Here is a 23,571-nt window from a genome sequence, read left to right as displayed (position 1 = left end):
GAGAGTGCTTTCCAAACACAAAATATTTAGTGTGGGATAATATAACAGTGAGGGCCAGAACTGATAATGACCTTTGATGCAGAAATTAATAGCTGGACATGAAGGAACTAGCAGGGAAATAGAAGTAGTGTCTGAAAACGTTTGAACAGCAAGTTGAAAGAGCTGCCTATGACAACTGGAGGGTCTGTAGAAGTGCTCAACTGAAATCAAGGCTGCTTAGCCTTGCTCCCAGATCATCTCAACAAGGAACACCACCTTTTTGGTGCCTGAGTACTGTGCATGTAAGTCTGAAGTATCTCTATTGCCAACCAGCTAATAGTCTTCAACTTGCTGGAAGTGGACCATTTAAAGAGCAGTGCAGCCTCTTCCGCACCAGAGATCGTGCTTGCTTAATATCAGGAGTTTTTTTGCATCCAGCAGATTTCATCAGATGTCGCTGACCTACTGGATGTGGATCCCCCATCCCCACAAGAAACTGAACCACATTTAACGGGATGCAGCAGAGCACAGAGCAGGTGCTGCCAGCACTGCCGCAGCATCTCTGTCCAGCTTTGTGACTTTCTCTTCCTTTCTTTCTCCTTGGTATAGAAAAAGGGGCACACACAGAATAACCATGAGCCAAGAGTCGGAGCACTTTACATTGCAAGACATCTCCGCTATTAGGATACTTTCTAATTAGAAATGAGCTTAAATGCTCTGTGACTTTCAGAGCTCTGAGCTGCTGAGTTATACTGCACATATGTTCTGTGGGGCATAAGGGAGGGAGGCAGCAAAGGTATCTTGGGGATCAATCTTTTCCTGTTAAGAAGAGGGTTTGCCTTTCGGAAGCAATGTCCTTGATGAGTCGGTCATAGAGCGAGCTGCCTGTTCTCCCTGGACACCATCACTTGCAGAATTTACCTTGTCCTGTTGTGCTGATGAAGGGCTAAGGTGGCACTTGTAGCTAAGGCAGAATTACAGTTCTCCATTCATTCTCTGAGCACTTGTGCTTTCAATGGTTTATCACGAACTGCATCCATCTCCACAGCCCTCGTGCCAATGCTCTTGACTTTTCTGAAGAGCCTTCTACCCTTTGTCCCTCTGCACTTTCTCACTGGTTTGATGAGCTTTTGGACTCTTATATATATATCTCAGCTGAAAATAGATTTTCCTTTCTGCTTTAAGAAATAATTCTGAATTGCTACTTCTACATTGGTATTCTGTTACGGAGTTTAAAATGGGAGTGGCTTCTGGTTTAAAATAAAAGAATTTTATAGGCAATTTATAGATTATTTTCCTCTAGATTCCAACATAGTTTGGAAGCTCAGAAAGGTTCCTGGCTTGAGTTTGGACCTAGGACCATAGGCATGATCAGAGAAACAAGGGGTCAGCGACTGGCCATCTCTCCTCCAGACCCACCAAAGTCCTACTCAGGCACTTTCACAAGTGGTAGTCAGACATTGAGGTCCCTGCAGTACTCCTGAAAACAGCATATTTTAGGGCCAGCCGCTCGTGCCCTGCTGGCCACATACAATCGAAGAAGTAGGATGCAGTTTGCTGTGTTTTAGATAGGAGATCCTTCTTTGCATGTGTGTATCTGCTTGTTGCCACCCCAGCACCTAGCAATCTTGGAATCAGCTGACTGATTTCAACTCCCAGCTGGGCTCGTAAGAGCTCTATGAAAGAGGGAAATCAGGTAGAGGAGAGAGGTCCAAGCAGTTCCTATGTGATGGAAAGACTTTATTATGCATATACGCATTACTAGACACGAGAGAATCTATATGGGCAGAAGGCCTTCTGGTGGCCTCAGTATGAGATGATCTTCACTTGAAGTTCACAGTCAGTGATGAGGTCTGCTTTTACGACTAGAAGAATAAGTCCTTGGATCTATTTACACTTTCCAATTTTGCAGATCCTTGATGAATGGTTTGGGCGGACGGTCATCTGCTCCTGTGTGAAGCTAAGCTACGACCATGCACAGGGTATGATTGAAAGCCCCAGGAAGATGTTCTCACCTGAAGAACTTCCCCCTGTCTCCCCTCAACACTCAATAGCTGAGATCCAGCAAGCTGTGCTGAACCTGCATCGAATCGCCCAGCACCTCCGCAAACAGCGCTTCATCAATGGTGCTCTGCGCTTAGACCAGGTGAGTAAATCCAGCTCCTGTAAGGGGCTCCCGCTCCAGTGAAGCAGTTTCACGTTGTACTCCTTAAGGATTTCTTGATCAGTCTAAAAACTCGAAGGGGAGCGTCAGGCTGGAATAGAAAGGCAGGTTTGTGTGCCAATGTCTTCTTAAAAGCAGCATCAAATTATGTACCAAAAGCACTAAGTAGGATCAAAAGAAAAATGTTCCTGTTTTTTAAGGAGTGATCCATCTTCCAACATTTTTCAAAATCCTAAAACCCCGGTGGAGTGGGTAAGTAACTTAGACAGTGAAACAAATCATGACGGTGGCATTCATTATCAAACAGTTCAGATATCCTTAGTGCACATTTCACTGTGAAAGGCTCATCCTCCACATTATTTCTGTGCTTGCAATACTCACGTTTTCCACAGCTTTCATAGCAGTTCTCTGGGCAGGGAGAATGACTAAATGTTATCTAAGCTAATACTTAAAAGTTTTGGGTGTGTTTCAGAGAAAGAAGTGCTAGTGAAGAGGTTTTCTGTCTGGGGTGATTTAAATAATCTTGTATCAGTTGTGGTATGTGTCATTTCTATTTTACAAGTAGATCCAGATATTTTAGACTATCACAGCAAAAATACTTTTGCTTTTGAGGTTCAGCTGCTCTGAGGTGGCTTCTGACAGTTTTTGTGGATAGGAGGTTCCAGTAATTGATAGAACCCAGTGGTCTTCCCGAGCAGGAGACAAAATAATCTCTTAATATAAGGAAACTCCATTGTTTCATTTTGCAAAACGAGCATGAGTCAACATAAGGATATTGCTGAGAAAGAAGCTAGCGTACTGAGATGTGTAAACAGTACTATTGTGTGTAAGAGGTATGTTGTAACCCTTCCATTTTACTCGGCATTGTGGTGTTGTCTCCAGTTTCTCTAATTTTAGAGAAACATTACAGAGCAAAAGAGCAATGAGTGTCTGTAATTTGCGACCTTCCCCGACGGAGCACGTGGCTTAGTCTGGCAAAGCTGTGAAGAGGAGGCAGTGTTCTGTTCCCCATGTCTAAGATGGACAGCGTGAGACATCTGTATCTTGAACTTCAGTAGAGGAGATTGGGGTTATACTTTAGGATAAACTTTCTGGTGTAAGAACTGTGGTGTCTAAGGCTATCTTGTCTACATCTGTAGTAGGAGGACTTAGAAGACTGGTTAGGCACATATGAGTGAGCCTGGAGCAGGGGCATTTCCTCAAGGTCCCTCCTTGCTCAAAGGAAATAATAATTCTTAAAGCTGTGTTCAAATAATTTTTGGAAATCAGACTCCCTCTTTGAAGTCCTGCAGAGATTGCTTAAACCTCTTTTGGAACAGAGGCTTCCCTCTGAGGTTTATTGTACAATGGCTAATGAACTGGGCTTTTGTTCCCAAGCGTACTCTGAATGCTAGAGAAACATAAAAAACCCCAACCTTTGCACTTAATGAGCTAACTGGGAAGCCTTGGAGATGTCTGGGTTGGAACAACAGTCCACAGTGACTGGGAGCTGTGGCCCAGAAAGGTCACCAGCTGCATTACACAAGTCACACTTACAGTGTAGTGCTGAGCGATCACCGTATGTGCCTGAGTTGAGTACCTGTTACCAAACTAACCTCAGGGAAAGTATGTTTTAAAACCACTGTGACACTTGCAATGGGAGGATTTGGCCAGGAAAGCATCCTGTTCCAGTGATACCCCGTAAAAGATTAGTGGTGGTTTGCTTTGCTCTGTGCTGTTACAGAGGAGCTGTTAAAGAGAACGTATTGGAGCATCATTTGTGAGATCAGGGTTAAAAGCCACTGCTAAGGGCACCAGAGAGGCCTGATTCCTACTCAACCTACTTCCTAACCAACGTGATAAACTGAGTTACATCTCACAAGTGGCACTTTATGCTGTGCAGAATCTTTCTCCCCTGGCAAGAGTGTCAGAGCAAAAGTAATCGTCTTGGAGAAGAAAGTTTATTTTAGTTCAAGGGACGCTTTCACCATACTTATTCTTTTCAAGTACTGCCTTGATAGTTGCGTTTTGATAAACTACACCCTCCCCAGCGCATGGAGAAAGCAGTTACTGTAAGGCCTGAATATGAACAGTATGTGAGGGACGGGTATGTGGACAAGGCCAGCGGCATATGGCCGGAAAAAGCAATCTGTAGCTTTTAATAGAAGGAGATGAGTCCCTCTGCCTTTGCTCCCCCGCTTCCCTGAGTTCCCATGGATGCAGTTGTTCGCTGGGTCCGACTTCCAGCCCCGAGCGAGCAAGCAAGGGTGGGTCCGAATGGGAAACACACCTTTCTAATCGCTGGACCTCTCACTGATTTCCTGTTGAGTAATGTAAATCCTGAACAATGGAAGACAAACTCCAGCAGGAAACTAGGGGCAATGAATTATCAGATTCCAAATAAATATGTGAACGAAGGAAATGATCATCCCACAATCTAAAGGGAGGGGGTGGCTGGGCATGGATGATTCCTGTGCCTTTTTTTCCAAGGGATGTGAGCCCTCTTCCTATACATTGCGTTATGTTTGAGAGTTTCTACCTTGGGGTCACTCCTGGTGGAACAGTGATGACTTTTTTTGCTTACTTCCACCATGCCATTTTTCAGTGTGACATGCTCTGGTGTTTCCTGTTGGTATTAAGAAAATCACTGGGGGAAGAATCTCCTGTCCTGCTTTGCTACTGGCTGTGGTGGCCTTGGGCTGGTGGTCTCCCTGCTGGCCTCAGTTTCCCCTTTGGAATGATATCAACCTCCCCATAGCATCCATATAATTTGGGATTTATTCCCCCAAACTAAGAACATCTCTCAAATGAAGCCATTCATGGGTGTATCTTTATAAGAGCAGAAATACTGGTTGGCCAGGGCGCCCCTTACACCCGACATAGGATGGCTCCAGTAAGATGCAGCGGTGTCAGGCTGGCCGTGCCGTGGTGAGGGGAATGTTTCCTGGTTGAATGGCTCTGCTGAATTTTTATGACCTAGTGTGAAAGCGGCATCTGCTTGCCCATGATTTTATCTTTTAGCAGTAATTTTAGAAGCAGGAATCTCTGTAGCTCAATGGATGAACAATATATATATTTTTTTTAGTAAATTGGGAATTAGGTATCTGGGTCACACAGAAGACCTTGAGACAAATTACAAAGGTAGCACACGGTCTTGAAAGCTAAGGATTTGTGGATTCAGTGTCAGTATGTATGTGTCTCTTTGGGGCTGTGTAATTCTGAATTCCTGCCTCAGTTTGGTCCTGGCCATTTTTTTTCTGCCCCTCTTTCCCCCCAGTTCTTTTCATGCCTCTGCAGAGGTCTATAGGGGAATCCTGCTGCATTGGACCTTGGGTCTGAGGACCATCTTTGCAACCAGAGCCACACATCTGTCACTCCGTAGGCTCTTGCTGTCCCCATAGGCCCCTTCTGGGGCTTTTTCCCTAGAATATGGTTTCCTGTGCTGCCTGCCAGCTTCCTACCTCCAGAAGGCAGCTGAAGTTTTAGAGTTTTAAAGTCTTTACACCTTCAGCGGCTAAGGAGCTTACAAAACTTTGTCCACACAGACAGATTAATGTATTTCTTTTCCTTCTCATTTGGAGCTGCAGCTTTTAGATGTAAAGGCAAGAAGTGCCTTGTGCTGTGGCTTTAAGAAAAACTGTTCAGATATTTATAATATTGTCTTCCCCCCCCAGCATCCTTTTTGCCCAGGACCATGAAATGCCACCCCTGTGCTGTCCTCTCACAGCTCTTGGTGCACCCGCACTATAAATTGGAGCAGGGATCTGACCTGGTTTAAAAACCAAAGTGAGCACAACCCACAACTTTCCTTTTTTTTCCTGGCCAGGTTACTTTGAAGCTGGATCACTTCCCCAAACCACAGCTTTTAGAAACGCTAGCCAGAGAATCAGATAGAAACTTGCTTTCAACAAAAACCATCAAGTTTGCAGAAAAGCTCCTTAGCTCAAGCCTGCCTGGAGGAGACCTGCTGATAAATGGTTCTCTTTTTGGCCTCAACAGTTTATAAATGAATCACGAGGACAGATGCCTACAAGATGACAGGTTAAAAAGGATTTCTGTGCATATTTAAAATGAGAATACCCCGGGATGCTGATCTGTCTCTATGACAACTGTCTGTGAGCTGAGCGGTGGCTTTTGTTGTGCCAGTGATTCTGCCTTTGCCAGCGCACTTACACCTGGGTGCTCAAAACATTGGCATTGACCAAAGTTCACTGTGAGAACAACCCAAAGTGCATTTGTGTTAGACCAGCTAATGGCATTGAATTGTTTGCTAGAATAGCTTCTCTCCTTGTTCTCTGCGCAGCAGACATTCAGCTTTGCAGGTGTGTGCAAAAAGGGGAGAAAAAAAGGATTAAAATAGCAAAGATGAGAATGTTACGCAAATTTAAGGGTTGAATTGCTAGTGAAATGGTCTTGCTTCTGCTTGCTCCCAGCCTGTGTGCCATGCCACTGTCTCGTTGTCTGAGCAAGGGCTGCTTTTCCCTGTGGGTCTCTATTGTTTTGAATAACTTAGAGATAGTTAAAGTTGTATTGTTGTACTTCTGCACCATGCTGGAGACCTTACCTATGGTCCTGTCCAGTGGGTGCTGGTGGTAAGGAAATAAGGGATCTTTGAGAATAGCTTTGTTTAATTAAGGTTGGTGGGACTCCTGAAGTAATAGAGTATTGCTGCTGCAGGAGAAATAGGAAAACAAGCACTAAGACTCCAAACACCAGAACGTGTGCAGAGTACCAGCTCCAAAACACCCAGGTATATGGCATACTGGATATATTAACCAGCTCTGTATAGTTTTTGAAGCTCTCAGAATTGACCCTGCCTACTTGATGCAAACAGCTCTGAGAAGTTGACTCAAGCCATCCCCACACGGAAAACGAGGAGGAAGGAGGACATTGTACGTGCAGGATGTGCCATTGTATGTTGGGAAATTTCATATTTAGTTGTGGCTAATGGGATAGGACAGAAACACGTATTTTTAGACAGTAGCTCCTGCTAATGCTGTTTAATTGGAAATCTCAAGAGCCAGAGATTAGTTACTATCACTGTTAAAATTTTCCGATATGAATGACTGCTGGAAATTATGGGAAATTGTTTTGTCATATTTCCTGCCTCATATCTGTATAGTAAGCATTCAGGTCTTCTCCTCTTTTTGCTATGTGGAAGTAGTAAATGTTTCCACCCCAGTTAAACAGTCATCATGCGCAAAATACAATACATTCCTATATGAATGGAAGGCACTTTGGGTTGGAAGAACTGTTTAGAGGCGACAGCAAAGGGCTGTAATACTGCATAGACCTCAGTTAACTGAATGTGCCTGTGTTTTCCCTAATAGCGTGATCTGAATTTATGTCTTAAAATGCCGTTGGGGCAGGAAGGCCATGCTGGCTTGAGTACTTCCTGGTGTGATGCTTACGTTTGCTAGCCATGGCTGCTGTATGTGCTACCGCTGCACGCTCTCAGTGCACGCACCTTTCTGGGGAGGAGTAAATGGCTTTGCTCCAACCCCTGACTCTTGGCTGCATCTCTCTGGGGAGCGTTGCTTTGTTGGGTTTTTGGCCAGTCTCAAAGAGAAAGTCGTGGTGCTCATCGCCTAGGATGTGACATTGGTACCAACTTCATCTTGGATCCCCCAGGGTAGATTGAGGTGTGTACTTGCTTTGGCCCAAGAGAAAATGCAAAAGGCCCGTTTATAAAATCCTGAAAACTGCCATGATACCTCCCGAAAGAGGCCATTACAGCAACAGTGCATGAATGTGACAGCAGAGGCAGGGTGGGCTGTACGTATGGTGCTGTAAGATAAATGGAAATGCAGACTGACAAGGAGCTTTCACTATTCACTCCCTATCACAATTCCGCCATTGTCTGCTCCTCCTCTTTGATGTCTGGTTAAAGAGACATCACTGATACCCAGAATGGGGACAGCAGGTGCTATACAATCATTATGGACAGTTGCTTATACTGTGTGATACATAAGGCAGCTGGGGGGATGTTGGATGTATTTGGAGATTAATTTCCTTTGGGGATTTTATGTCTTTTGCATAGCTCCAGTTATTACGTTAAAATGAGCATCCAAGGCCACAGCTTTCTACTGGGGGATACTGCTCTTCCCTGCAGGAGTAATCGAAATGCATTTGCAAAGGTGCGTTAGCGAAGTAAGAATGATTTTTGAAATGTCTTTCCTACAATACCACCACAGGGGAACATGGTACTTTGCAGGCAAATACGAAATGTCGTCATTGTCGTCAGGAGCAGCTAACAGCTCAGGTCGGGCAGTTTGCGTGCACACCGAGGATACACGCGGGAAGGAGGCGTTGCGGGGTCATGTTATGGAGGGGGTCTGTGTTGATTGAGCATCTCTCTGCTTGCATGGAGATGTTTGCATTGCCAGTAGGTTTTAAAATATTTTGATTAAATTAGGATTTTGAGTGGAAAGCCCTCAGAATCTAATCTTTTGCCCTGGGATTTTAATGAAGTCCTCCCAGGGGTGTGAGTAGGATTGATGTCCTCGCACATGTCCCGCCGTTCCCTGATCATTCTTTTAGAGCTGAGCAGCTGTGTCGCAGCAGGAGCAGGTGGTGAAGTGGTCGAGCTGGCTCCGGCAGGAGGGGGGAGTTGGGCGCTGGAGTGCAGGGCTCGGCTGTAGGGCGTCGTGCTGGGAGCCACCGCAGCCAGATGTCTGGGCAAACACGGCCGGGAAGGAGCTCCCCACACAGTGGTGCTCTGGCATTAATTTACCATCAGTAATGCAAGGGTGGGTTATGACTTTATTCTTCCTGGAGTAAGTATTCCAGCCACTAGCTCAGATATTCAAGTTTTCCGGTCATGTACAAGTGTTTTTCTTCTAAACAAACACAGCTTAACCCTTGAGTTTTATTAAATCTATCATAGACCTGCAAGCTCAGAAACTCCTCCAAAAAGAAGGGGTCTTATGCTTTAATTTTGAGATGCTGTCTGTCACAGCAATAGCTTCTTTCATCTGCCAGCCTCAGAGCAAATATCAGAGGGGAGGCCGGCTCCATCCTTCCAGGCAATGGGAACGGCATGAAGAGGTGAAGCAGTTGCCTGAGCTCACGCGGTGAGTCAGTGGCAGAGCTGGCAGGACAGCCTTTTCCTGATTGCCAGGCCAAATCCAGCGCCTTAGGCCAACGCTGACCGTTCTGTTCCTCTCACGTTTATTACTGACAGCTATTGAATAAGAATTAGTGCTTTTTTGTTTCTGCTGTTTATTGCTAGCCCAGTTAAAGTCAGGTTTTTTTATTCCAGTTCCTCAGCAGGTACTTCTCACGGTGCAGAGCAGAGAAACAAGCAACAGCAGCATGAATGGCTGAACTGTGGCCAGCACATCTCTGCAATGCAGAAGCAATCAGCATATTTCACAAGTCCTTTTAGTTCTTAGGCTTTGCCTACATGCACCAGGACCAAGCCAGTGTGCTGCTATCCCATAGAAGTCTCTCTTGCTTGAACAGGATAGAGTTGCAGTGGGCAGTACTTCGTCATACCTTCCAAATTGCTTGGCTTTTTCTATTGATTGAATCCAGTTGGTGATCAGCCATTGTAGAAGGGGGGTGAGCTGGCAGCCATCACATGCTGACCTGCAAGTAGGGTTGAAGGTGTTTGCAGGTACTCCAAATTCACACATGAAGTAGATATCTCTTGGTTTTCTGGACTAGCTGGATGCAGATGGGGCTTACCCGTGCTTGTGTGATAGGCAGCCTGGGGTCGCTTGCTCATAGGGAACTCAGTGCCGAATAGCATCTCTAGGGGAAAGAGAGGGCATCTGTGGCAGGTGGTGGCTTAGTGTGGTGGAATGTGTCCCAAACGTGAAGCTGATAGCTAAGGTGAACAGAATTCAATGCTTGATCCAGCTGAGCAAGCCGCTCGCTGGTATTTTTAAGGTTGATAGGGAGAGAAGTAGTGGGTTTTGCTGGTTATATTGAAAGAGGTTCAGGATGGAAAAACTGGTTCTCAGTGAAACAGAAACAAACTGGTTCTTCAGTGTCTCTGATGGCAAGACAGATAAAACCCAGGAAAACATGTGTTTGTGTAGAGGTACATGTGGGGTGAGTGCTGGGAGGAAATTCTTATTTTACATTTTCTACTGAGGAAACAATCCTCGCTCTGAGAGTCTTGCGTGTTGGTGTTTTTCTTCCCCGGCGATGAACAGACGTCATCAGAAAGTCTCCTGTTGTTTCAGATTCCGTTTATCACATATTTGAACAGAGACTTGACAAGGTTTTTTTTCAGGTAGTAATTATAGCTGACTGCATGGCTAATCCATCATTCTCTTTAGATGGAGTCACTGGGTGTTGAGTGATGTAACTTCAAATGTGATCAGTCTGCCATAGGTGAAGATGTAGAAGCTCTTTGTCAGAGCCAGTTCTGTTTCACCTAGCAGTAAACGGAAGAAAGACTAATTGTATAATGACAAAAGACAACGTTTGGAAGGGGATGAAAGATTCAGACATTGCAGTTCTGTGATTTCTCATTTCAACTCCAAAGTGAGAACATGGGAAAAATTCTTGCTTTCCATGACCACAACTCATTTTATCATGTGTCCCTGGGCATGATCATTCTTCCTGAGTCCTGGAATGTTTTATCTCTTCTAAGTCCTGGGATGTTTTATCTTTTCTCATCAATAGCACACAGATGCTGAAGAACAAAGAAGCTCAGAGAGCACCTGTGGTTTCCACAGCCCTCTGAAAAATGGCTACAAGAGTCTCAGCCGAGATCCCAGCAGCTGAACTGAGGACACAAGCTGATCTTTCCCCATCTGAGGAAGTCAGTGCCTGCTGAAGTCAACTTTTGGGTTTATCTTTAAACATTCCAAGTCCAAGACCACGTCTCCTGAAATTATATGCCCTGCTAAAGTTTGCAGTGATTCATTGGGAGTATGTTTTGTTAAGCAACCTCTTGGTTTTGTTTTGAAAACAAGTGGCTTTGAATCTGTCCTTAGTAGTCTAGATCATTTATCTTGCCCTTCTCTACATCTTCGTATGGTAATAAGGAAGTTGTTCAAGCATATAAGCATAATTCAGAGTGTAGATTTCCCCTGAATATGTAATTGCGTAAAATGGTAGCGTGAGGCATGACGTCCCAGATAAGGTTGTTGGTCCACGTTGCACTTTGTTTCTGAGATTTGTCCATACTTGAGATTTGAGAAAGATCTCCTCCCTGAATGTGCTCCTTCTTTGTGCAGCTGTGTTCGGTTGTGGGAGACACTGTGTGATTCCCTGTTGCTTCCTGCTCCCATCTTGAGACACAAATGCCCATCTCTCCCCAAAGATACATATTCACAAGTTGTTGTATTGTCAATGCCTTAAAACCTGACAGGAGTATTAAACTTTGCCCTCTGAAGGGAGTGCATTCTCCAGTTTGGATCTAGGCTGGTAGGAGATATATTGCATTTGTGCTACTTAGTTACCAACCGAGTTGGCTACAGTCCATTGTCCATCTGTGATGGTCTATCATTAAACTGATGGTCACTTGAAAACTAAGCAAGAGGCAGTGAGAAAGTAGCCTCAAGAATTTGTTGGATTAGAGTGGTTTGGGAGACTTCAGACATCTGGAAAAAACCAGCCCTGCAAAATCACTGCCTTGGGGGACTGCAGAGCTGTACCTTATTGGGTGTCTCATGGCAATGCTGAGATCAGCCCTCCGACCGAGAAATTCTCAGTCCCATGAATCAACAGGAGGTTTTGCATTAGCTTTAGGGCTGCAGTTTCACCTCAATTTCAAGGTCTCTGTTTTAATATCAAGACTCTCCTTGTTTTTCTGAGAAGAAACCCCATTGATCCAGCTAGCACTTTATTTCTGATTAGCATTGTAGAGTAGAACCTGACCCACAATACTAGGAAATAAAATGCTTAAATAGCTAAAATGGGATTTTAAAAAAATGCAATTTATGAAATTATTTCTCTGTCAGTGATGTGTTTAGCAGGTATAGAAGACAGAATGAACTAAAACAGGCTTTGGCATTTCGGAAAGTGAGTCATTTTTTCTGTTGCATCATGTATAAACTTTTCCCTTCTCGTGTATGTATGGTTGAAATTACTTTGAGGTTTTGAATTTTCACTTCAGCTCTCTGTTTTTTATTATTTTCAAACGGTACTGAGAGTGATGGTTGATAGTCTTTAATACTGTGCTCGCGTTGCCTTGCTCTTTAGTTATTTTTTTTTTAAATAAGCCAGTGGGCAACATGCAGGTGGTAAAGTGAGCCAGAGAGTTACTGGTTTCTCATGTTTAGGTAGGAGTAGGAGGTAGGTGAATTGATGGATCCATAACATGGTGCCAAGGGGCGCTGCTGTCAAATAGCTTTTACGCAGGGGACCAGCCTTGAAATCCTTGTGCAGTGTGGTCATCTCTTTTCAAATTCTCAAGCATTTGTACAGGTTCCTTGAAATCAGTTTAAAGACCATGAACATGGTGCTGTTGCAACCAGCTGAGATAGCAGACAGGTGTGTCTTTTCTTAAAAGAGTGCAAAATAGTATTAAACCCTCTGAGGTTCTCCATGCTGGAGGAATGCTATTGCTCAGTGTCCCAGGAGTTTTAAGATGCGGTCTAGAGCAGACAGTGAATACTGAGAGAGGCCAGATAGAAGTATGGTATCTAAATGGAGTTTCCATAGGTCAGGCCCAGCACAGAAGCCAGTTGGTCTCCACATGCCAGGACCAACAAGATGATGTACGTGCTTCTTGGGATGAAGAAATCCAGCAGAAACCTGCCCTTGTGTGCCCACTTTGTAGGGAGAAACGGCTACTCCTCAGGGTGAACTTGATGACCTTCTTTCTTTTGAGTTCACAGCTACTACCTGCAGCTGAGCACTGCAGGAAAGACAGGACTTGTCCTAACCCCCAAGCAGTTGGGCAAAGTAACATCATCTGGGCTTCATCCCTTCAGGAAAATTGTTGAAAGGCAAGCAGCTTCTACAACTGACTTCTTTGGGCTGGTGGGTTTCTTGCACAGCTTTGGCTTGGTATGCTGCCAGGCCTGGTTCATCCTTGCTCTTGCTGTTTGGTAGGTCTGTAGCTTGCTTCGAACCCAGCACTGAGGATCAGTGTTTTTGCTACAAGTAGCCTTTGTAAAAGTGGTAGCACAGCGATGGGTACAAAATACAATTCAAAAGAGGAAGACTTGCTAAAAAGAGCTTAAACAGCCAAGAAATGGGTGCCACCACAGGCATTTCTCCCAAACCTCATTAATTTTCATTTTGAAAGAGTTATGTTTGGGGAGTGGTTTTTTGGTTTGTCTAAAATAAAAAAATCTTACCCTCCTTCATGGAGCTGCTGCCCCAAATATTTTCAGAACGAGCGTGCAGCTGCCTGGTCTACCTTGTCTTGTTAGAAACTGGCTTGATCTTCAGTCTTGGCACATCCCATGAGAATCTATGAGATCTATTAGGAGGGTCCAAGGTGACTCTTTGGTGTGAGAGGGTAGGCATTTCACAGCTTGCTGAATGTCAGTGGTGACAGTGCGGTGCCTGGGATGTGCTGTGCCAAGGCTTGAGCTGCAGTTACGGCATCCTGGAAATGTAAAGCTGGATCGGGCTTTAGGAGATGATCCTTTCCTTTCCCTGGCAATAGCAGGAGCTCAGCTGGTAGCGGTCCTGTGCCGTGTTTGTTGTTGCTTTGTCACTGAGCCTTTGTAGCTGCTGGGACCTGTGTAGCCAGAGCAAGTTTCTCCTGGGGTTGTCTCCATGACTTTCACCCACCCAACTGTGCAGACACAAAGTGTGTGGAAGAAGTTTGCCGTTGGGCCTGTCAGTCACATGTCCCTGATTAGTCATTGCCTGGAATCTGAAATTCTAAAGGCCTGCAGAAACCTTGTAAGGAGCTCGACCGAGCGTGCCAAGGTCCTCTGGGGTGGAGTTCAGCAATCTGAAGGGCTCACCTGATTACAGCAAGGTAGTCATGCAAAGTGACTCACACAAGATTATCTTTAATGTCATCAAGTGTTTCTTCTCATTACAAGACAACCTGCTGGCTGCTGTTGTAATGGGGTTTTACTTGAGGTGGCTGCAGTGTTGCATGGTGCAGAGAAATGCTGGGGTGCGAGATGCCCTCTAGTGCAGTCTGGGCAGCATAGCTCGGTGCTCCCACGGCTGGTGGCATGGCTGGGCCATAACCAGAGTGGGCAAAGCCTGGCAGGGACCATTGCTCTTCAGCTTTAAGTGGGGATTTCAGCCTTAGGTTGGGTTTATGGAAAGCAGCGTGAGGTTTGGTTTAGGGAAGAAAAAAAAATAGTCCTTTCGAAAAGCAATTTGTTTCTGCTTTCTGTGAGCAAGGCTTCCAAGCGGACTTGGTCAGTTCTGCAGTACCATCAACAGGACTGGAAAAAAATACCAAGTGAAGTAACACAGTGGCTGTGGTAAACATGAACTGAGGCCTTGGAAGTAGCTAATGGCATACCACAAAAGAGTCTCCTTTCACCCACCAAGGGCCGTGCCAGCAGCTAGCGCTGCCAGTGCTGGCATCTAGCAGAGGAAAGCATCATTTGGCTCCCTTTTGGATTTCATTACTCTTCCTGCACTCCCTCCTGCTCACAGCAAAAGCCTTTCCAGTTGTAAAGAAGTGAATTAACTCCCTTCGTGTCAGTGATGGATGAGGCGCTTTCTCCCCCTTCAAAGAGGCAAGCCGTGCCGGTGAATGCAGGCCAGCGGAGTTGAAAAGTCCAGGCGGAACAGGAGAGCCCATGGGGTGACCCAGCTGTCAGGCAGGACACCCTGGGGATGGCTCCCACCCGTGCCCTGCGAGCGGGGAACAAAAGCCGCTCTCAGCGCGCTCGCCCAGCCTCCAGGCTCTTTTTTTTTTTGTCCTGCTTTCAATGGACTTGGGCACATCCCTTAGCACACAGCAGCCGTTTGTGCGGGGTTCACGGAGCCTCAAAGGCTTTCAGAGGGTGCTTCTCCACCCTGCACAAAGGAGGGTTAGCACGTGGTACTTGGGAGATCTCCTTTCAGGCGTCCATGGCTAATCATATTAAAGGTGACCTCGTGGGCAGCGCTTTCCATTGTTGCCATATGTTTTGTGCAGTGCTTGAGTGATGTTGCGCATTGGAATGTATTCATGCGTCACCTAATTTAATCACCAGGCTTAATCCCCTCTCCTGTTCTACACCCTTAGAATTTACTGGCTCCTTTCTAGCCTGCCGTGCGTTGTCTGCTAATACCGATGCCTGGAAATATTTTTATTTATTTATTTACTTTCAGAGTGTATTTAAAAAAAATAATCTCAACAACAAACCCAGCAACCTCTCCAAAGGGTGAGTGAGTGCAGTGGATGCTCTAGGAGGCTGATCCTTTGTCCCTGTGATCTTTTTCTTCCAGCTTTTCCATAGAGAAGTTAAGGATTAGGCTCATGGGTTTAAAAAAACAAAACAAAATACTACGAATGGAAAAATGACTGAGAAAGCGGTGTGTCTCCTTTTAATATTGTTGGAATAAATAACTAATTTTAAGAACTTGACTGTCTCTGTAAAATATGGTGTTGGTTTCTGCCTTTAAAACTTACTGCTTTGGTATGGACAACTCCAATTCCAGTACCGACTGGACAAAATTAACCCAACAAAGCCCCAAGTCCATCAAGCTGGGAAACTGGAAAGTCTGATTTATGCAAAACTACTGCAAAAACCAAAGAGCTCTGCAAGAGCTGCCATGCTGCACAGAAGCCAGGCATTTCTAGGGAGCGGTGCGTTACAGAATCTTTTAAAGATGATTTCTAAAGATTATTCTGAGACTTCCCTGCCCCAGCTGACTCTGCTGTGTGGAGGGATATGTTAAAAATGGGAATTAGAGAGTCAGTTGTGCTGTGACTTGCTTTCGGAGTGGATGGGGTCAGTCCTGGCAAGGGAAGGTAGTGATGAGATTTTAGGATGATAAACGATCAGGTTGTTAGTATGCTGAACTCCCCAGGGGCAGGAAACCTTTTAATTTCCTTACACTTGCTGAGGCAGATTGTTAAATAAATACCTCATGCTTTGGTTCAGCTCTTAGATTCTCCTTCTCCGCATACAGCGTGCTGGTACCCACAACTCTAAACAGTGAACTACATCCCGGATGTCTTTGAAACCTTAAACATAGCTTGTACCAATTTAACAGAATTACAGCTTTGAGTTTCCCTCTGTGTGTGTGTGTATGTGTGTGTGTGCATGCACACACGCGGTGCTTGCAGCCGAGTTCTCGCACGTGAGCTTGCTGGTCTGTGACTGTGTGTTATAGTTTGGGTTTGATAGGAGGAAGGAGGAATGATGTAAAAGATTGCAGATTTGTGACTGGTTTTAAAAATAGTTTTAAAATATTATGTATCTTCATTTTGAAGAAATGCAATACTGCTTGGAAACCACAACTACTGAACATAAACCATGTCGAGCCCCTTACATATGTTAAATAACAGTGCGGAATAGAGGGTTATAAACAGCCTGCTGTGCATTAATGCTGGAAGAAGATCACTGATCCTACCCCCGTGCTCCAACCCGGGGATCAACAGCAGCGTCGCAGGCTCTGATGTCAACTTGGCCCTACAAAAATACTTTACATTTTACACCGCGCCTTTTCAGAGTGAACCTTGCCAGAGCCCTTTCTGAAGCATCTACATGCAGAAATCGCTTCCCCACTGAAGCACAGCTGTGTCAGAGCTGGAGGAAGATGGCTGGCCATGGGTTAGCTGGAGGGCAGGGTGCCCGTCCAGCTGCCAGCGGACTCTGGGCTCGGTGGGGCAAGTCGCCTGGCCCCTGTCCACTCTTGCTTCCTTCTTTCCCTGTGACAGAGGAGCTGCGAGGTCCCTAGGAAAGACCAAGCAGAAGCAGGTCGCTGCCAGAGGAATTCAACCGAGTCACAGCCAGCCCATCCCTGGGGGAGCCCAGGAACCTGCGGCGGTTGTGCTAATGGCGGCAGCTCTTGTAATCCATGGGAATCCTTGGAAAGCTTTGGATCTCGTGCACCGAGCAACCATGCTTAGGCACGCTGCAAGATTTAGTTAAGTAAGGGAGAGGAAGTCATGGCACGCAGCCTGCTTCTGCCCGGGAGGAGGGAGCTGGCACTGCCATGGTGGGATGCTGGGTGGCGTTTTATGGCATGCGGAGAAGATGCTGTGTGGAAGGCAGTGGGCTGAATGTGTATGGCCAGAGATACCTTACCATCCCATGTTGCTAACAGTGTGGGGGGAGAAGGTTTGGCCAAGGACGCAGCACAGCTGCCTGCAGTCCTGGCAGGTTTTAACAACCTGCAAGAGAGTCCAGATCGTCCCCAGAGGACTAGCAAAGCTTGAGTCAGCAGTGCTAGGGCTGGACTTCGGGACTGCCAGCTATTTCACAGCAGCACCCCAAAAGATGGGTGAGAAGGGCGTGGATGTCAAACTGAGATCAGTGTGGTGTGACGAGGGCATTCTGCATCCTCATAGTCCCAGCTCCAGTTTAATGGCTTGCAGATATAACTAAACCTAGAAATCCTGTTGTGATCTCTCTTGTTACCTGGCAGAGCTCTTATCATGTCAGCACAGGGGCTGTTCATATTTTAATGGGTTTATCTCTTGTATGGAGTGTATTACAAGCTTTCGTTTGTCTTCCAGTGCAACTCTACAGAAATCCCTCCAGGCATGAGGCAGTACCTGGGTGCTGAATTAATCTGTGCTCCTGGGTTCTCACAGCTCCATTAGTGGCTTAGCAGGGGAAGCAGTTAGCATTAACAAACTTAAGAAAATAGGATTTGCTATGTTTGATCTGCCCTCGGCTCCTTGTATCCTCCCAACAGCAATGACAAAGACTGGGCACATTACGGGAAGACACAGAATAGTCATAGGGAAGACACAAAATAGGCTGATTTGTAAAATGCATATCAGCATCCTCCAAGGCTCTTGGGAAAAAAAAAGTTGTACTATAGTCAGGTGCAATAAGAGACACCGAACCATTTTTCCTCCTGCCACATGCACAGGCACATCTGCACCCACAGCTCTTACCTTGCCTTTCCCTGTGTCTCGAGCCATGTGAAGACAGCGCGGTGTCCCATCCTCCTTCAGGTAACCACTGCTTTGGGATCTGTTGCTGGCGTGAGACTCGGGCAGCTCTCAGAAACCACCCGGTGCTTTGTGAAGGGCTGTTTGTCCCCTTGCTTTTCATCAGATGAACGTTTACCGTTGCCGGTGTTCTTGTTCTGTTTTCCATTAAAGAAACTGCCTGCAAGCCACATGTCATGTTTCCCTCGTGGTGTTACGTTCCTTAGCAGAGCTGTGCATCCATCAGTGGCTGGATCTGCCGTCTCTTTGGGAGCCGCTGACTTCTGCAATGCTGTTCTCTACTGACCGCAGGCTCTCGCAAAATAGCAGGGCCAAGCGTGAAGCTAAACTTCAGGCTGCTTAAATCTAGGGTCAGTAAGTTGAGACCTGTTTTCAGACATGACTATCAGGTGTCTGAAATAACAGCAGTTGGGGATAATGACCTGTTACTTGCAGTACCCTCTAATAACGACATACCAAGCAGCGAGTTTAGAGAGGGTTTTCCACTTGGTTGTGTCACTTTTCATCTAAAGCAAGCATGGAACACACCGATTGCTTTTCTTAAGTCTTTTAGGCTCTCCCATACTGTTTTGGGACAGAAACACCTTCAGGATCCCTTTCTGATCAGGCTTTGCTTTTCTTCATCAGATCAAAATGACAAATACATGAACTTCCATACTGCCTACCCTGTAAAAAAGCTGGTGTCAGTACCATAGGTCCCCTCGGGTCCCAGGTACGACCGACCGGCAGGCTGCAGGTGCTGTGGCTGCACAGAAACGCCTGTCTGTTTGGCTGCTGACACTTGTCAGCTTAGGAGAAATTTTACGTCAGTTTCTCTCCTTGCTAATAGTGAGAAATATTTCCTTTTTTTCATGGTTACTTTAACTCGCTTTGTTGGTCTATTTGCTCCAGGATTTTCAGAGCGGTGGATGTATTTGCTGCTCTGCCAGCCCCTGAACCTTTCTGACGAGCTGGGGTTTGTGAGGCCCGGGGTCTCTCTCAGTTCTGGGTGTTGGGGGCGGGTGCTGCTGGTGTCATGCTCCTCTTCTCCAGGCTCTGCACCGGCTGCTGGTGCCCATGGGCTTTGAGAGTGTGGTGTCACTGGCTGCATTTCCCATCGCTCTTCTCATGCAGCAGACCCCGGTCTTGCCTGTTCTCATTCACACCAGTTACAGGTCCCTGTGCTGCTCCCCTGGCCTCTGGCTGTTGGCCTCTGGTCTCTCCTGGGGAATTTTCACTCTCTGATAAGGCATGTGGTGTCCAAGCGCTGCCCTCCAGCCATCAGCTTCTTCATGGACAGGGAGATTTGACTTGCCAGCAACTCTAATGGCTTTGAGAAGGGTCAGTCCTGGCTCTCCACGAGTCTCTGGGCTTGTTTCAAATTCCTGATTGCAATCTAGCCTTTTACTAGAGTCTTGATCATCCTCCTCTCCCAAATTCCTGCTTTCCCAAGTGAATTTCCGTATCTCCCAGGTGAAGAAGAGGCCATTGGGACTGGACAGGACCTAACTGTTTCCCCATGGCCCCATAAAGCCTGTAAGTCATCATCAGTCCAAAATCGAAGAATTTTCTGCAGCCCAAAACCTCTCATCTCTATTGAGGTTGGTAAAGCCCAGCTTGTGAAGGCTCTGTTACGGCACAAGATTAAATCAGTGAAATTGTCTTTTGTCGGTGCACCAGTGGGGCTGGGAGAAGCTCAAGAGCTGGGAGCGCTTTAAAGAGAGGCTGAGAGACAGGCTCTGAGTAACATAAAACGGCCAAGCAGTGAAATTTGGCATGTATCTTGTTAGTGTCACAGTTTTTTATGTGGCATTTCCTAGGGATGTTTTGCTTTTATTTTAAAATTGATTTATGTGTAGAAAACACTTTTAACTTCATTGACAGTTCCCTAGTGGTCTAGAGTATGCGGTGTGATGTCAGAATTCGTTAGCTTCTGAAGAAGGTATTTTTAATCCACCAACGTAAACCCTTTGCAATTGTATAATCTGTATTTTAGTTCTGTGGTTTCCTAATCATGCATCTAGAGAATGAGCTCATCCAGTTTATAAATTATAAAGTGAACGGAAGTATTCAGCTCTTCTTTCTAAATAAATCTGGATCCTTCTTTGCAGATTGCGTACTGTGTTCGAAACCTCCAATGCAGGCAAGTGTGAATGTTTAAAAATAAACTCATTTGCAGTTTATATTTTTGCCAAGTGGTGAAAGTTGTCTCCTGCCCTGTCTTTCCAGAAAGGCTCTTCAGCTTTGACTTGCAGCTGTGAAATAAAAGCCAAGGGTATGATGCCAGCTTGCCATTTTGATGACAGCATTCGCGTGTCTTTGCAAAGGATCCAGCCACGCTTCTTGCTGGTTTTGCTGCACTGCCCGACCGCCTGTAGTGGAGGTTTTGGGGGCCACTAGGCAGCAACAGAGCAGCCTTCGTATGTGTTAGGGAACACGTGTTGGTGACTTTGCTCCCATGATGGGAAGACCCCAGGGTCCCCGCTGTATCCCAGGGGAGATATTTGGAGCCTGTGGGATAATTTAGTAGTACCTGGGAACCTCTGGCCTAGGAGGTTAGTTTAAGAAGGGGGCAAAGCTTTCTGCTGTCTTCCCGTATGTCAGGGATTCACTGGCTTTGCATATATTTTATGCAGTTGTATAATGCAGGCAGCAGCAGAGGAGAGGAATAACATTTGAGTAAACTACGGGGTTGTAAAATAGAAATGGGCAGAGGGATTCAGGCCAGAGTAATGCCCCAAATGAGTTTCAGCTCTGTTTCTTAGGCTGGATTTGGTTTCAGGTTGGCATTGTCCTTTAGCCACACACATGGATCTTGTAGCCTGTTAACAGAGGTAGTTTGCGGGCTAATGTCGTGAGAGGGAAGAGACATTAGAGAGATGTGTTGCTTGGGTGGTGCAGAATGAGTGAAACCCAAGATGATGTGTTGTATTACAGCAAGTAAGAGAGAACCCTTCTGCATGGGAGACCTCGAGATGGGAAAGCAAAACAGGAATGGAGAGGAGGTCTCACCCCCAGAAATAAGTCACCCTTTGCTCTGCTGCCCATTTGCACCCAGTTGTTCTTCTGGCCTGCGAACGGGGGCAAGGCTGGCAAGGAGTTTCTGTCAAACACAGCACCATCATCTCACACCCAGGAGCTCCAGGACATGCAGGTTGGCTGGCTGTGGAGCGTGCTGTGTGCCCAGCATTCCTTCCAGTGCCTGCTCTGCTTTTCAGTTTGGGGGTTGAGATGTCTCAGGAGTGGTGACAGAGGGGCAGGAAAAGCAGCTGCTGGTGACCTCCCCTTCAGAGCACCCTTTCCCTGAGGAGCAGGCTTATGGGACAGCTGATTTTACTTTTCTGCTTGTCTGTCTCCAGGGGATGGGCAGTGCTGAGGACAGAGGGCAGAGGAGCAGCTTCAGCAGCCTCCTGGAGAATTTAAACCTTCACCTGGAAAATGTGCGTTTAGGGATGGGGGGAAGGAGTTTCACCGAGGAGGGCTGACTTGAGACAGGACCAGTTCAGGACCAGTTCAGGACTTCCAACCAGTAGCAACAGCAGTCCCATAACCAGGTGCTGAGATTGGTCAACCGTCCTCTGTCTGCAAAGCCAAAAGGGAAGGACCACCCCAACCCAATGTGAGAGGTAACTAGTTGAGCTGGTTGCCAGTTTCCTTGTCTTTCCTCTTTTTCCACTGTAGGACTTTTGGTCTCTCCTTTATTACCCCCATCCTGTCCTTACCACATGTTCTTTAGCCTCTACTCAGAGTCTTTCTCCAGCAATTTTGAACTGCAGCGCAAATAGAAAACTCGTGGAAGGAGAAGTGCTTCGGTCTCAAGAGCAGCTTCTTTAAGTGAAAACACAGCTGTGAGGTTTGCAGCCTGCGCTTCTGTAAGGGCTCGTCCAGCCGGCACAGCCAGCACCGCTGCAGTCCTTCCAGCACGCAGGAATTGGGAAATCCATTGTGAACAAGATTGAGTTTGATGGCCTGCGTGGAGGCAGATGGATGTATTTTTAAGGGACGAGGTGCCAGAAAACTGTGATTACGTTACTGGAGCATGGCTCGTTTTTTGTGGTTTTAAAAGTGAGTGTCAGGACTTCAGGGCTATTTTTTTTTCGGGTCAAAACCGAAGTTTGGGCGGGGCATAAAAACCTGTTTGATGACTTAAGTTTATTCTTAAAAAGCTTTCTAGAGCTTGCTGGAGAGGGGAGCGTTTATTCTGAGAGGGAGCTGATACCAGTCTTTTTCAACTTCTGCAGATGGGGTTAAATTTGAATGAGTGCCAAGAGTAGCAAAGAACCCCTGCCTTTCAGGAGACTGTTCTCAGTTTAATCTCTAGATCCAGTCCCCTGGTTTTTGTCTTGGAGGCTCGTGTTCTGCCTCTCCTCCTTGCCCTGGGTGAACTCTTTCTGCTTGAATACCCCACCACATTGGTGGAATTACTTTGAACGGTTATAACCAAGGCTGGCCGAAGCATGCCCTTACATTGCCCCAGAATTGGGACATCTGAAATCTTTGACCTGGTTACTCAGCTGAACCGATAATACCTCTCTGATACAGGGCATATGTAGAGAAAACTTTTCATCTAATGACAGAGGTTTGCTGCTTGGAGCCAAGGCTGGGAACAGGGGGATCCAAGCCAAACCATTTACTCAAGGGGCATGCAGAATTTGCCCAGTCAAGTCAATATAGGTACTGGCAGCGTTTCAGCAGCCAGAAGGCTGTTCCTCATGCTCTCTTCTTGTTGGAGCTACCAGGCTTTATCGCATGACTGGGCCCCTAATTGCTGCAGGTCTAAAACTTTCTTTAAAATGAGGACGGCTGCTGGCTGCACAGAAGCCCAGGCAAGCCTGGAGGTCCATGACAGCATTAAGCACTGCTCCCCCTTCCTGAAATGCCTCTTTCTGGCCTTGGTGGAGGAAGCCCCAAGATGTAGGCAGCTTCCCCAACACCCCGCACCAAGGCCTATCTGCCTGAGCAGGGCACTGGGTCTCTGCAGGGATCAGGCAGCACAGAACTGTCGGTGCACTGAAGGGCAGCTGCCCGGAGCCCTTCTGCTTTCGCTGGTGTCTTGTGTCGGTCCGTGTCTGTGCACTGGTTTGGTGTCTACTCACCGCTGCCAGGGGAGTGTGTGTGGGAACCCTTGGGTGCAGATGAAGCATGTCAGTGTCTGATGGATGGAGGAACAAGGAGGAGCAAGGAGGCATCCCACTATCAGCCAACTGCTGGATTTAAGGATGTAGGAACAGAGAGTGGGAGGATGTTACCAATCTAGGGAGTGGAGCCATTGCATGAACAAGTGTTATGTGCACACAGCCCTCTGTGCCCAGTGACCACTGTGGACAGGAGATGTCCTTCCTTGAGATGACCTTCCTCAAGGAGGTGGCATTAGCTTCACCTCGAGCCTGCAGTACATGCCACCAAATATTACCAAGGATCAGCCACGTATTGTGAGTACATTCTCCTGCTCCATCAACCAATCACC

At 46.4% G+C, this 23,571-nt stretch overlaps 1 protein-coding gene across 1 annotated transcript in view; it reads left to right on the top strand.

Moving 5' to 3' along the window:
* The window catches only part of LOC104078409 (DIS3-like exonuclease 2 {ECO:0000255|HAMAP-Rule:MF_03045}), a gene marked incomplete at its 3' end in the record, with an annotated part of 127,019 nt that extends 124,894 nt beyond the window's left edge, over positions 1–2,125 (top strand). Inside the window, 1 exon segment of the mRNA XM_009580045.1 lies at positions 1,892–2,125. Within this exon segment, the coding sequence (XP_009578340.1) occupies positions 1,892–2,125 (234 nt within the window).
* Positions 2,126–23,571: the final 21,446 nt, after the last annotated feature.

Source organism: Fulmarus glacialis, unplaced genomic scaffold, assembly GCF_000690835.1.
Source record: "Fulmarus glacialis isolate BGI_N327 unplaced genomic scaffold, ASM69083v1 scaffold316, whole genome shotgun sequence".
Lineage (NCBI taxonomy): Eukaryota > Metazoa > Chordata > Aves > Procellariiformes > Procellariidae > Fulmarus > Fulmarus glacialis.
Note: the sequence above shows the minus strand (reverse complement) of the source record. Positions and strands in the feature narration are given on the sequence as shown.